We start from the raw sequence: 13,796 nt of genomic DNA, 5'->3' as shown, positions 1-13,796 counted from the left end.
ATTTTGAGACAGGAAAAAAAAAAAAAAACAAAACCTAAGTTTCTTAGGGCCATGCTAAGTTGCTGAGGCTGGCTTTAGTTTATTGTGATCCTCCTGCCTGAGCCTCCCAAGTCTCTGGGCTTACAGGCATGCACCACTGCACCAGACTACAATCAATAATCAATTTAATTTTAGTCGTTCTGGTGGGTACGTAGTGTCATTTCATTGTAGTTTTAATTTTTAATTTGCAAAGCAAATCTAGAACACAACTGGCTGCTTTTTTTCCCTCTGCAGGCCAAACTCATGTTCACACTTTCAGGTTTGGACAGGTCTCAACTCTTTCGAAATCAGATTTTTTCTAAAGTAATGGAAATGTAGATTTTTTTTTTTTTTTTTTTTTTTTACCTTCAAAGGAATTCCAGTTTTATAAGGCTCCCTCCTAGGGCCAGGAGTCTCTTGGCGTGGCCCTGGAGTAAGAGACCAGAGAATTCCTAGCAACAGAACTTCTTTTCTAGCAACACCTCTACTCCGGGAGTTCCCCAGGCTCTGAAGGAAAGCGCAAACGTAAAACCGGATGTTGACTGTTTTGCCGTAGTAACGCATGCAATTCCGGAAGTAATGCCAGAGGAAGAGGAAGTGAGGCGCACCGAGCACCCACGTGGATTCTCTGCGTGTTTCTGCGTCTCTGAAACCCGGTTCCCTGGGCTTGCTGGGAACCACGGTTTAGTCAACATGGGTCGCTCGGGGAAGTTGCCCTCAGGTGTGTCAGCTAAGTTGAAACGCTGGAAGAAAGGCCACAGCAGTGACAGCAATCCCGCCATCTGTCGCCACCGCCAGGCTGCCCGCAGCCGCTTCTTCAGCCGCCCCTCAGGTAACCGGTCCCTGAGACCCGAGCAGGGCCGCCTCCTTGTTTTGAACTGGCCTGAATCTGGGCGGGTCCGGGTCCTCTCGAGGTCCGGGGCCCAGGTATTGGGACTTTCACGTCTTAGGTTGTCTGATCTGAAACTCACTGTGAAGGCAGCCCTTCCGTTTCACAGATGCGGAAACTGTCCACAGTGGAGAAATGACTTGCCCAGGGTACAGGACTGTAACTTAAACTTGGGGGCTGGGGCTGGGGCTCAGTGGTGGAGCGCTTGCCTCGTATGTGTGAGGCACTGGGTTCGATCCTCAGCACCACGTAAAAAAATAAGCAAAATATAAAGTTATTGTGTGCATCTACAGCTAAGTTTTTTTTTTTTTTTTTAAACTGGGGATCGAACCTAGGGCTTTGTGCATGCAAGGCACAACTAAGGATATTTTTAAAAAGTAAACTTAGATGGCTCTCTGTCCAGAGAGGCTTTCATCTTTATGTGTTCTCCGGGCCTCTGAATTTAACTCCCGGACGACTCCCATGGACGCTTATGCCATCAGTACAAGGGAACTGTCGGGGAGGGTTCCCTTTCGCATTGGCTTTCTAAGTTTTAGGCACACAGTGGGCCGACAAGGCAGATCGTGTTCAGAATTCAGCCTCGCCGGGTAGGGGATGGGGGACCGGACCTAGGCTGCTTTGTTTCACAGGGTTGTCTGTTTTGTCGCCAAAAGGAGGTTTGGGTAGAAGTGCGGGGCCTTACCTTGTGCCTCTGGTTCTCAGGCAAGAGCGACCTGACAGTTGATGCTGTGAAGCTGCATAATGAGCTGCAGTCAGGATCCCTGCGCTTGGGCAAAGGTGAAGCCCCCGAGACAGCCATGGACGAAGATGAGGAGCTGGCTCTTACCCAGAAGTCCTCCGGCACCTTTCTCAGTGGCCTCTCTGACTGCACAAATGTCACCTTCAGCAAAGTACAGCGCTTTTGGGAGTCCAACTCAGCGGCCCACAAGGAGGTAGGGAGGCTGAGAAGGGTGTGGGAGACGGAGGAGAGGCCAGGTTCATGCGTTTTATTTTCCTCCAGTCTTGGTGACAGCAGCTGGTTTCTGAATGATGTGTCATCTCTCCTACCCTTTGTGTCCTCTACATATTAATTCCTCCTAGGGCAGGTTTCACTTTCCACTTTTTGTAAGAGCATTTTCCCTGCTGAGGTATAAAATTCTGAGGAATATTTTCCAGACATTTATCTCCACACTATACCTAACCCAGGACATTGTACATAGAATATTTTCAAGAAACATTGAAAATATGTCAATTGTTGAATTAATTAATGCTGAGTAAGAGTGATTATAAAATGTCTTATTTAGCAAAATTAAATTTTATTTACCTTGATAATTCTATTTATACTTTAAAGTTATGTGTATCTGTAGTTTTCATTGTTTAAATGAAAAAATGTTGAAATTTAAGGTGATGTCAATAGAATAAAATGTGATAGTTATTCTCCCAATTTGACTCTTCCCCTGTGGCTACTGTATATGGGTAATAAATAAATGACCTAGCCAGGCATGGTGGCCCGTGCCTGTAATCCCAGTAGCTGGAGAGGCTGGGACAGGAGGGTCATGAGTTCAAAGCAAGTCTCAGCAAAAGCAAGTGCTAAGTAACTCAGTGAGATTCTGTCTCAAAATACAAAATAGGGCTGAGAATGTGGCTTAGTGGTTGAGTGGCCCTGACTTCAGTCCCCAGGACCAGTAAATAAATAGACAGCCCAGTGATGTAAAGGGAGCCACTTGTATAATTGAAAATTTTCTAGTTAGCTACATTAAAAAAAGAAACAGGTGGGCTGGGGATGTGGCTTAAGCGGTAGCGCGCCCGCCTGGCATGCGCGCGGCCCGGGTTCGATCCTCAGCACCACATACAAAAAAACAAACAAAAAAAGATGTTGTGTTGGCCGAAAACTAAAAAATAAATATTAAATATTCTCTCTCTGTCTCTCTTTAAAAAAAAAAAAAGAAAGAAACAGGTGAAATTAATCTGTTTTTTTTCCCCCTCAATTTTCAGTGAGTATTGAACTCAGGGATATTCCACCCCTGAGCTATATTCCTAGACCTTTTGTTTGTTTTTTATTTTGAGGCAGGATTTAAGTTGCCCAGGATGGCAATCCTCTTGCCTCAGTCTCCCAAGCAGCTGAGATAACAGATATGTACCACCATGCCTGGCAAATTTTAATATATTTTATTTAAATATATTTTATTTAGTTTATTATTATTATTTTAATATACAACCAATATTTTTTAAAATGAGCTTTTTCCACACAACCCCCCCCCCCCCCAAGAGAGGGTCTTGCTGTGTGGTCCAGGCTGTCCTGAAACTTCTAGGCTTAAGCAGTCCTTCTGCCTCACCTTCTGAGTAGCCAGGACTATGAGCATATGCCAATATACCCGCTTCAAAAAAAATGAAAGGTACATTATTTTTATGATATTAAAAGTGTGGGGCTGGAGATACAGCTCAGTTGATAAAGGGCTTGCCTCACATGCACAAGGCCCTGGGTTTCATCCCCTGTACCATACACACACACACATACATACACACACACAGTGTGTAACCAGGCATGGTGATACATGCCTGTAATCCCAGTTGTTTGGGAGACTGGGGCAGGAGAATCTAAATTCAAGACCAGCCTGGGCAACTTAGCAAGACCTTGTCTCAAATGTAAAATGAAAAATAGAAAGGGCAGTGGATATAGCTTAGTGGCAGAGCACTCCTGGATTCAATCTCAAAACAAACCAAAAACAAGTGTATAATTTACCTTTACTCCTGTATTTTCACATTTGCATATTAAATTTTTATTGGAGCTGGGCCTGGTGGCACATGTCTGTAATCCCAGTGGCTTGGGAGACTGAGGCAGGAGGACAACAAATTCAAAGCCAGCCTCAGCACCTTAGTGAGGCCCTTAGCAATTTAACAAGACCCTATCTCAAAATAAAAGATAAAAAGAGCTGGGGATGTAACTCAGTAGTAAAGCACCTTGGATTCAGTCCCCAGTACCAAAATAAAAAAAAAAAGGAGGGCAGTTTATTGGAAATACTTGATTTCTATTTAGAATTTAACATTTACAGTTGCAAAAGTAGAGTTACATACCAGATTGTTCTAAGTATGTGTTTCCCAATAACTGGATCAAGTGTTTGTTGTTTTTGCTGGTTTGATGTTGAGGATTAAATGCAGGACTTCACACATGCATGCCTGACAACTGAACTACATCCCTAGCCCAAGTATTAGTTTTTAAATTTAATTAGAATTAAAAAAATATTCTATTCTTGGGGCTGGAGTTTTAGCTCAGTGGTAGAGCTCTTGCCTCGCATGCATGAGGCCCTGGGTTTGGTTCTCAGCACCACATAAAACTAAATAAATTAAAATAAAGATATTGTGTCCATCTGCAACTAAAAAAAATCAAAAATAAAAAAAGGAAAAAGAAATATTCAGTTCTTTCGTCCCAGCAGCTACATTTCAAGTATTCAGTTCTTCTTGTCAACATTACTGTTCTAGGAGTTTTTTTGTGTATTTTTTACCATATTAGGTTATTTGGATTTACCAAAATATAATTGTTTTATGTCCATTGTTCTCCAACTTTTCCCCATTGAACAGTATAGAAAGTACACTGAAAGTACATATTTGTAACTCATTCTTTTCAATGACTGTACAGCATTTAAATTCGTCATTATCAAATAATAATAGTACATTATTAATTCACTGTTGATGACTGCTTGGGTGTTCCAGTTTGTTGTAGTGAACATACTTGTGCAAAAATCTTTACACCTTTATGTAGGTATTTCTATAAGAAATGGATTCTTTTTTTGAAAAAAATTCTAATTATACATGATAGTAGAATTTATTTTGACATATATACATGGAGTATAACTTCTCATTCTTCTGGTTGTACATGATGTAGAATTACATTGGTCGTATAATCATATATGTACATAAGATAGTAATGTCTGTTTCATTCTACTGTCTTTCCTATTCTCATTCCCTCTCCCTTTTCTTCATTAGAAATGGATTCTTTGAAGTGAAATTTTAGCATTCATGTTCTGAGTTTTTCAGTTTGCTAGACCTATGGGGTGTACCCCAGCTCTGAGTGCTTGTCCGTCTCTAGGCTTTAGGATTTTAGTTTGTGAAGAAAGGGAAGCCAACCCAGATCGGAGTAGCTTCCAGATATATCACAGGTGCCTTCTTCCTCTTGCAGATCTGTGCAGTTCTGGCTGCTGTCACCGAGGTGATTCGCTCCCAGGGAGGGAAGGAGACGGAAACTGAGTACTTTGCTGCTCTGGTGAGTGGGTGCACCTGGGGGTTCAATAGGTTAGTCAGACTACAGAGAGCAGACAGGTGTCCCTGGCCTATAGGGACAGAAAAGGATAACTTTGAACAGGTGAAAGTGCTTCCATTGTGCTCAGGCGACTTGGTAAGGCTGTAGGTATTTTTTCTTGTAACACAAAAGTCCACTCTTCTTCCCCCTGCTCTCTTTCCTCCCCCCCACCCACTAAGGATTGAATTCAGAGGTGCTTTAGCACTGAGTACATTCTCAGCCCTTTCTGTTTTTTATTTTGAAAGAGGACCTTACTAAATTGCAGAGGGTTTCACTGAGTCACTGAACTAGTCTCAAATTTTCCAACCTCCTGCCACAGCTTCCTGAGTCATTGGGATTACAGGCATGCACCACCATGCCTGGCTACTACTTTCTTCTTTCTTTACTGGTTCTATGGATTGAACCTGGGAGTGCTCTACCACTGAATTGCATCCCTACCCCCATCTCCTTTTTTTTTTTTTTTTTTTTTTTTAGGCAAGGTCTCATTAAGTTGCCTATGCTGGTCTCGAATTTGCAATCCTCCTGTCTTAGTCTCCTAAGTAGCTGGGCTTGTAGGTGTGTGCCACTTTGTCCAGTTGATTTTTACATTTTATAAATGATTATTAAGCATATACAAAAAAGAATATGCAACAAAGATCATATGTTAGCCTCTAATGTATAAAATATTTATTATTTGGAAATAACTTTTTTTGAGAGGGGGGAGTGCCAATCCCTTTTCCAGAAAAATGAAGTAAATAAGATGGCAGTATAGGGTTTATCATGTGCCAGGTAATATTCTTAGTGCTTTACATATGTTAATTCAATTGAACCTCACAACTTATAAGGCTTTGTAGCATTGTCATGTGTCACTTAACAACAAGGATACCTTCTGAAAACTGTTGCTGGTCAATTTCCTCATGTATGAACATCATAGAGTGTACTTACATAAACTAAGACAGCTCTAGTATCATTAGGTGATATGATCTTTTGGGACCGTTGTCCTATATGTGGTCTATCATTGACTGAAATGTCGTTTTGCAATTGATACTATTCTCATCTCTATTTTCCAAATGAATAACTGAGTCACAAATAGGTTAGAGTACTTGGCCAAAGTTATATAATGGCAGAGCTGGTATTTGAACTTCTGAAACCGTGGTTCTGGTTCATAACTATTTGGGGGGGGGGCATGTGGCTACTCCCTTTTGCTTTCCTGTTGAGAAGTGTGACACTTTATCCATTCACTCCCTCAATCTGGCTTTCAGATGACAACAATGGAAGCAGTGGAGTCCCCAGAGTCGCTGGCTGCTGTTGCTTACCTACTGAACCTTGTCCTGAAGCGGTGAGTCCCAATTCCTGCTTGAATGCTAGGTCTCTTTATGGAGGGGGTTGGGAATGAGGACAGGGGGAACAGAATTAGGGAATTATTCTTTAAATAAGGTACTTGATTTTCAAGATGAAAGTGTTTTGGAGATTGGTTGCACAATAATGAAAATGTACTTAAAACTACTAAACTGTATGCTCCAAAGTGTTTAAGATAAATTCTGTGTATGTGTATGTTAGCACAATTAGAAATTTAAAAATAAAATCAGAATTTAAAGAATATCTGGTAGCATTCTACAACATTGGGTTCTGGACTTGACTTGGGCTATCACACATTGGAATGAATGTTGGTGCCTGGGGAGGGGGTAACCCTGGAGCAATGAGCAGGGCAGGAGAAATGGACTGGAACGTTGGCATCAGGCTCTGTGGAGATGTGCAGCCAGAGAGGGGCTGAGAGGACTCAAGTGAGCTTATAGCGACCCATCTTGTGGGGGCTGGGGAAGGTGAGGGAACTGGGAACTCAGGTATTGTCGAAAGTGTGCCAAACTCAGGGTAAGGAAGTATGACTCTAGTCAACTCACTGAGTGGCTGGGCCAGCTGTGCCCTTTCCTGGGTCCAGCTTCCTCCTTTGTACCACCATAGCCTGCACCAGCTGTTCTTCAGATGCCTCTCTGGGGTGACCTTCTCTGTTGTTCCTACAGCGTGCCCAGCCCTGTACTCATTAAGAAGTTCTCTGATACCTCCAAGGCCTTCATGGACATCATGTCTGCCCAGGCCAGCAGCAGCTCCACCTCTGCCCTCCGATGGGTCAGTGTCTGTGTGTTCTAGAGCCCATTTGGTTTGGTTAAAGTGTAGCTGTCCCCTGGGAGGTGTTTAGACACTCTGTGGATCCTTAGACAGATCCCTTGGGCATTTTCTTTAGTTGGTGAGAATCCGGCCTCTTTTCCCTCCTGGATGAGGCTGGTGGAGCTGAGAAACTCTGACTTTCTTCTTCAAGGTCCTTTCCTGCCTGGCCACCCTTTTGCGGAAGCAAGACTTGGAAGCCTGGGGCTACCCTGTGACCCTTCAGGTGTACCATGGGCTGCTGAGCTTCACTGTGCATGCCAAGCCCAAGGTGAGACTGCTAGGTCCCCAGAGAATGGGGAGGGAAGCTAGCCTCTCTGAAGGGATTGGGGAGGAGCCCCTGAGGAACTTTTGTTCAAGGCTATATTTCTTGCCTCCAAGTCAACCGCATGAATCTGGAAGATGAGGGACAGCCTCTTCTCCAGCAGCAAGTTCACTGTCAGGCCCTTCCGAGTCTCTCTGGTACCTCTTCAGGCAGTGATGAGACTGAGTGACCTGTTGACACATCGGTCTCCCAACATGTTTCTTTACCTTGGCAGGGAGGATAGCACTGTAGAGGTTCTGGAGTCACCGCTGTGGTGTCACCTTGGACAAGTTAAATTAAAGTCTTTAAACCATGGCTTCATAATTATAAAATAGGGATAAGAATCCCAACCTTGCTGCAGGTTCATGGGCACTCTCCAGTGTTCATAGGCCTGGTGCTATTCCTGGCTTATAAGCAGGTATTTAGAAAGTGGTGATTCCTCTCTCTGTTTCCTCCAGAAATTTAAGGCAGGAGGTATATAATAATAATTATTGCCAGCATTCCCTACTGTGCTAAGCACTGTGAGCCCAGAGTCTCATGCCTCCTTACATATGTGTTCACATCTTTCCCTCACCAGATTTAGGTCTCTGAAATATCACTTCACTGGTTGATACTTTCCTGACCACCCTATAAAAAGTAGCAACCCTAGGGGCCGGGGTTGTGGCTCAGTGGTAGAGCGCTTGCCTAGCAAGTGTGAGGCACTAGGTTCGATCCCCGCCACCACATAAAAATAAATAAAATAAAGGTATTGTGTCCATCTACAACTAAAAACAACAACAACAAAGTAAGCAACCCTATTTTATTATCTTCAGACTACTTCTTCTGATGTATATTTGTTTTTTTTTTTCTTTTTTGCTTCTGTTGGTACAGTATAGTTGAACGTAATAATTGAGTTCATTTTAATATAATCATACATGCATGGAATTTAATTTCCTCTGTTTCAGTCCCTGGTGACCCCCCCTTTCTCTCTCCTCTCTCCTATTCCCCCTTTTTTTACTCACTGTCTCCCTTCCACTCAATTATATATTTTTAATTGGTGATTTATAGATACACATAATGGTGGAATTCACTGTGGTATATTTATACATGTGCATAGTGTAATGTTTTGTCTTTGTTGTGTTTTGTTTTGTGGTACCGGGAATGGAACCCAGGTCTTCATGTATTCTAGGTAATGGCTCTCCCACTGAACCATATCCCCAGCTGCTTTTGCTTTTTCTGTCTCAAGTAGAATGTGATTTGTCTGCCCTATTCACTGCTGGTTTGCTCACACCTAGAGCAGTGCCTGGCTGGGTGACACTCAGCATTTGCTGGATGATTGAATGAATAAATCTCTGTCTAAAAGGTGAAGACACACTCAGAGATGAAATAGTAGAGAGTTTAGTAGAGAGCTCAGGAGTCAACCACAAGAAAGCCCTAATTTAGCACTGGGTCCATAGTACATAGTCAAAGCTTGGTGTTGAGCCAGGCACAGTGGCACATACCTATAATTTCAGCTACTTGGGAAGCTGAGGCAGTAGGATCATAATTTGAGCCTAGCCCAGATAGCTTAGCAAGATCCTATCTCAAAGCAAATAGAGCTGGGGGTGTAGCTCAGTGTTGGAGTGCTTGCTTAACATGTACAGGGCCCTGGGTTCCATCCCCCATACTGCAAACAAAACAAAGCTTGGTTGTGATTTTGCCAACCACCCAAGATGTTGGCATAATGCCGATTGGCCTTGTCCCCCTTTTTCCTTGCTCCTCAGATCCGGAAGGCTGCCCAGCATGGAGTGTGCTCAATTCTTAAGGGCAGTGAATTCATGTTTGGTGAAAAAGCCCCTGCTCACCATCCTGCTGCCGTCTCCACTGCCAAGTTCTGCATCCAGGAGATTGAGAAGTCTGGAGGTGGGAAGCCAGCCTGAGGGCAGGTGGTTGGGAAGTGGAGGAGGATCAATAATAAAAATCCCCCTTGGTCTGCCAGGCTCCAAGGAGGCCACCACTACTCTGCACATGCTGACACTGCTGAAGGATGTGCTGCCTTGCTTCCCGGAAGGCCTAGTGAAGAACTGTAGTGAGACTCTCCTGCAGGTCATGACCTTGAGTCATGTGGTGAGCTCAGGCCACAGGAAGGAAGGGGGGCCCATGGTGGTAGTATTTGGGGAGCTCACTGATCGGGCAAAAAATGGATGTGATGGCATGTGCCTGTAGCCCAGCTACTAAGAAGATTGAGGCAGGAGGATCAACTGATCCTAGGAGTTTGAAGCTATCCTGGGCATACTGAGACCTTGTCCCCACAAAAAAGCAGGACCTGGGATCTCCTTGCCCTGACTCTACTACTCTTATGCTAAAACAAAGACACCTTATCAACCACAATGTTAGGACCCGCTGAGCCATCTGAGCCCTGGTACAGTTGAAAGCTCCTCTTAGAGATTGGGTCAGAATGAGGTTGGATTGGTGGTGGGACTTGTAAAGCATCAACTCCCCTCAAGCTCTTCTTCAGCCAGAGTCATAGTTATATCTGCTTTAGACCTTTTTTTGATTCTTGCTTATTTACTAGCGTGTCAGTATAGCAGCTTTAGACTTAGAAACAATCCCATTTCACCAGCCTGGCAGAGTTGTGTTGAAATTTGTATATTCTCTTGTAGTGTTCATATATGCATTTAAAAACTTTTTTAAAACAAATATTTATTTATTTATGTATCTTTAGTTTTAGGTAGTACATTAGTTTGTTTTTATGTGGTGCTGAGGATTGAACCCAATGCCTTATGCATGCTAGGCGAGCACTCTACCACTGAGCCACCACCCCAGCCCCTTAAAACTTTTTATTAATGACACGATCATTGTTTAGAGAGGAAAAAAATTACTTGAAATTATGTGGAGTAAAAAGTAAGCCTAGTATAGTGTGTACATCTATGATCCCAGCAACTTAGGAGGCTGAGGCAAGAGGATCACAAATTCTAAGCCAGCCTCAGCAATTTAGAAAGATCTTGTCTCAAAGTAAAATAATAATAAAGGCTGAGGATATAACTCAGTGGTAAAGTGCCCCAGGGTTCAATCCCCAAAACCTAAAAAAACAAATTATTTTTTTCTGGTATCAGGAATTGAACCCAGGGGCACTTAACTACTGAGCCACATCCCCTTGCTGAGGCCAGTTTTGAACTTGTGATCCTCCTGCCTCAGCCTCCTGAGTAGCCAGGATTACAGGTGTGCTTCACTGTGCCTTATCAAAAAAAAAAAAAAATATATATATATATATATATGATATATTTGGATATGTTCTCTTTGGTTAAACATATATTAGAAAATATTTAAATATAGTTATAATTATGGTATACCATTTGTAGTCTGCTTTAGTGTGTGTGTGTGTGTGTGTGTGTGTGTATGGTGCTGAATTCCAACCCAGGGCCTCACGCATGTTAGGCAAGTGCTGTGTCACTGAGCTATGCCCCAACCTGGCTTTTTTGGTTTTAATTGAAAACATTTGTCATTGTTTAAATTTTTTCAAGATTTGAATTGGTTTGGTTTTATTTTGTGTGGCATTGGGATCCACATGCAGGACCTTCTGCATGCTAGGTACCAGTGAGCTTCATCCCCAGTCCCTAAACTGTTTAAAATCTTTTCTAGTGGCTGCCACCCTGTCTTTCTAAAATGACAGAGCATCTGGGTATGGGGCCATGTTCAGGGTTTCAAGGGGCCTATGGCTTCCTCCTTAGCCCACTGGGTAGAATGGGAGGTCAAGGGATCTAGGACAGCCTTTGCAGTTTCCTCTAAGCCTGTGTGTCTCCTCCAGCTGGTGACAGCCTGTGCCATGCAGGCCTTCCACAGCCTGTTCCATGCCAAGCCCAGCCTGGGCACCCTGTCTGCAGAGCTCAATGCGCAAGTCATCACGGTGAGGCCTAAATGGAGATGGGGGTGATTGCTGGGTGAGCCCCTTAAGAGGCTGTGCTGAGGGTGCTGGCCCTGCTGCTTGCTTACAGAATGAGGGTGAAATGATCTGGGCTGCTCCAGTGGAGGAAGTCGGGAGACAGGCCTTTAGTCAGGAGTCTGGCCACCGAAGTTAGCATCAATATCCACAGGAATTGGGGCCCTGGCTCTTTCTTGTCTTTTTCTCTCTTTTTTTTGGAGGTGCTAGGGATCCAACCCAGGGCCTGTGCACACTAGGCAAGCACTCTACCTCTGAGTCACATCCCCAGCCCCTCCTGACTTTATTGACCTAATTAACCTCATGAACTCTAATCTGACCTGTTCACAGTTATCTGGAGCAGTGCTGGTAACTTGAGATCTGTGGGTGGGTTTGGGAAGGGGGCATAAATCCCTCAAAATTGTTGGCAAAATGTGTGTGTACTCATATGTGTTTCACCAGAGAAGGGCTCTGGTTTTTGTCAGACTCAAAGGGTGTGTGAGGCACCAAACTCCTGCTCCTAGAGGCTCTGCTTCCAGAGCATTGGAACCAGCAGGACTTGATGGAGCAGGAAAAGCCAAGGGGGCTTGAGTTCTGGCCAAGACATTCCTGGTGCCCTGAGGGTAGTAAGGGGTCATCATCACTGGGTCTGCTGACTGTTCTTGCTCAGTTTCTGGTTATTCTGTCTCCCCTTTCAGGCCTTGTATGACTACGTCCCAAGTGAGAATGACTTACAACCCCTGTTGGCCTGGCTTAAGGTCATGGAGAAAGCCCATATCAACCTGGTCAGGTAGGGATGAGGTGGAGGAGGTCTTGGGGCCTTCCTCCAGGCTGTCCGCTCTGTGACACAGCTGTTAGGGATGTGAACTAGAAGCTGGAGGGGCCACTCCGCTTCCTTCCTGGGGTCTGCTGGTTTTTCCTTGTCAAGTGTGCTGGAGACAAGTGCTTATTTTTTTTGAAGCACATGGTAGGGCAGCACACTGATAGCAGAGTTTGGTTCCTCTCCTGCAGTGGAGAGCACTGTGTTTAGGCTGAGATCCGTCCTGGTCCTTGTTGCTCCCTGGTTGTGCCATTCTGTGTGCTCAGTTTCTTTGTCAGGACCCTTTTCTGTGGTACCCCGCCCAGGTTAATATTTTCCTTCTCTGGGTTTTTTAGTCCTGCAAACCCAGTTTCTAGGTTCTGCTTTCTGTTTCTGCATTCATTCATGACCACTTGATAGTAATTCCATTTTTCTGGAATAAGGTTGGAAGAAAATGATGGCCTACATTGCTTTGCCTGGAGCGAGGGTCTTGTAAGTCCTATAGCTACACCATGCTGGTTCTGTCTTTCCCTCACATGAAGGATTCCCATACCTGCTCTGGCCCAGGCACATACTGAGTGCTTCACATCCTTTGGTTTTTTTTGTTTTTGTTTTTAATATTTATTTATTTTTTTTATTTTTTGGCGGACACAACATCTTTGTTTGTATGTGGTGCTGAGGATCGAACCCGGGCCGCACGCATGCCAGGCGAGCGTGCTACCGCTTGAGCCACATCCCCAGCCCCACATCCTTTGTTTTACCTCACTGATCAACCTTCCCTATGAGGCAGGTTTTAGCCCTGATTTTTAAACCAGAAGCTAAAGCCATGCGAGATAACTCCTCACACAGCTGCTAAGGAGCCTGGGAGGTCTCCAGCCCAGGTCAGCTAGGCCCAGGTTCTTTTTCCTACTCCAGACCACCTTTCATGTGGAAGGGCTGGAAATGGCAAAATCATCCCATTTGTTGCTTCTCAGGATTCTGCTGGAGCATGCCCACAGTGGTGTCCAGGATATGTCTCAGGATGTTTGTTGTAGTATTAGGTGTTGGCAAAAAAGCTAGTACTTAATGTCTCATAGGGGAGAGGTTAAATACAGACCTTGAAAACTATTCTGACATTAGAAATGTGCGTCTAATGAAAAAACTCTAAAATACATTGAGAAAGAGCAAGATGCAGAACAGTAAACATGGTCTGATTATTTGTATTTATATGTTCTGGACCCAGGTTGACGAGATATGAATCCTGACCTCATTACACCAACCTGTGTGGTCTTATGCAAGTTATTTGACTTAATGTTTCTCTGTGTCTCAGTTTCTTCGTCTGTAAAATGGGAATTATAACAGGACTAATTTCAGTAGTTTTTGCAAGGTTGAAGTGAATGAGTGTATGTTGTTATTTCAGTGGTTGGTAAATATTATGTACAGGTTAGCAATTGTTGTTTTGTGTGTTGCTATATGTGTGAAGACTTCTGGAAGAGTGTTTAATAAATTTAA

General features: G+C 43.8%; 1 protein-coding gene across 1 annotated transcript in view; it reads left to right on the top strand.

Moving 5' to 3' along the window:
- Nucleotides 1-598: 598 nt before the first annotated feature.
- The window catches only part of Rrp12 (ribosomal RNA processing 12 homolog), a 34,253-nt gene continuing 21,055 nt past the window's right edge, over nt 599-13,796 (top strand). Inside the window, exons 1-10 of the mRNA XM_046449928.2 lie at nt 599-850; nt 1,610-1,839; nt 5,064-5,147; nt 6,425-6,501; nt 7,184-7,289; nt 7,480-7,596; nt 9,372-9,510; nt 9,587-9,714; nt 11,396-11,494; nt 12,205-12,296. Coding sequence (XP_046305884.1) covers nt 712-850; nt 1,610-1,839; nt 5,064-5,147; nt 6,425-6,501; nt 7,184-7,289; nt 7,480-7,596; nt 9,372-9,510; nt 9,587-9,714; nt 11,396-11,494; nt 12,205-12,296 — 1,211 coding nt within the window. The 5' untranslated portion in view covers nt 599-711. The remainder of the gene's footprint in view (nt 851-1,609; nt 1,840-5,063; nt 5,148-6,424; nt 6,502-7,183; nt 7,290-7,479; nt 7,597-9,371; nt 9,511-9,586; nt 9,715-11,395; nt 11,495-12,204; nt 12,297-13,796) is intronic.

The sequence above is a fragment of the Marmota monax genome, unplaced genomic scaffold (genome assembly GCF_021218885.2).
Source record: "Marmota monax isolate L192 unplaced genomic scaffold, Marmota_monax_Labrador192_F-V1.1 WCK01_AAM20220418_F8-fsc00004, whole genome shotgun sequence".
Lineage (NCBI taxonomy): Eukaryota > Metazoa > Chordata > Mammalia > Rodentia > Sciuridae > Marmota > Marmota monax.
The sequence above is the reverse complement of the archived record's forward strand: the minus strand, read 5'-3'. Positions and strand labels throughout refer to the sequence as shown.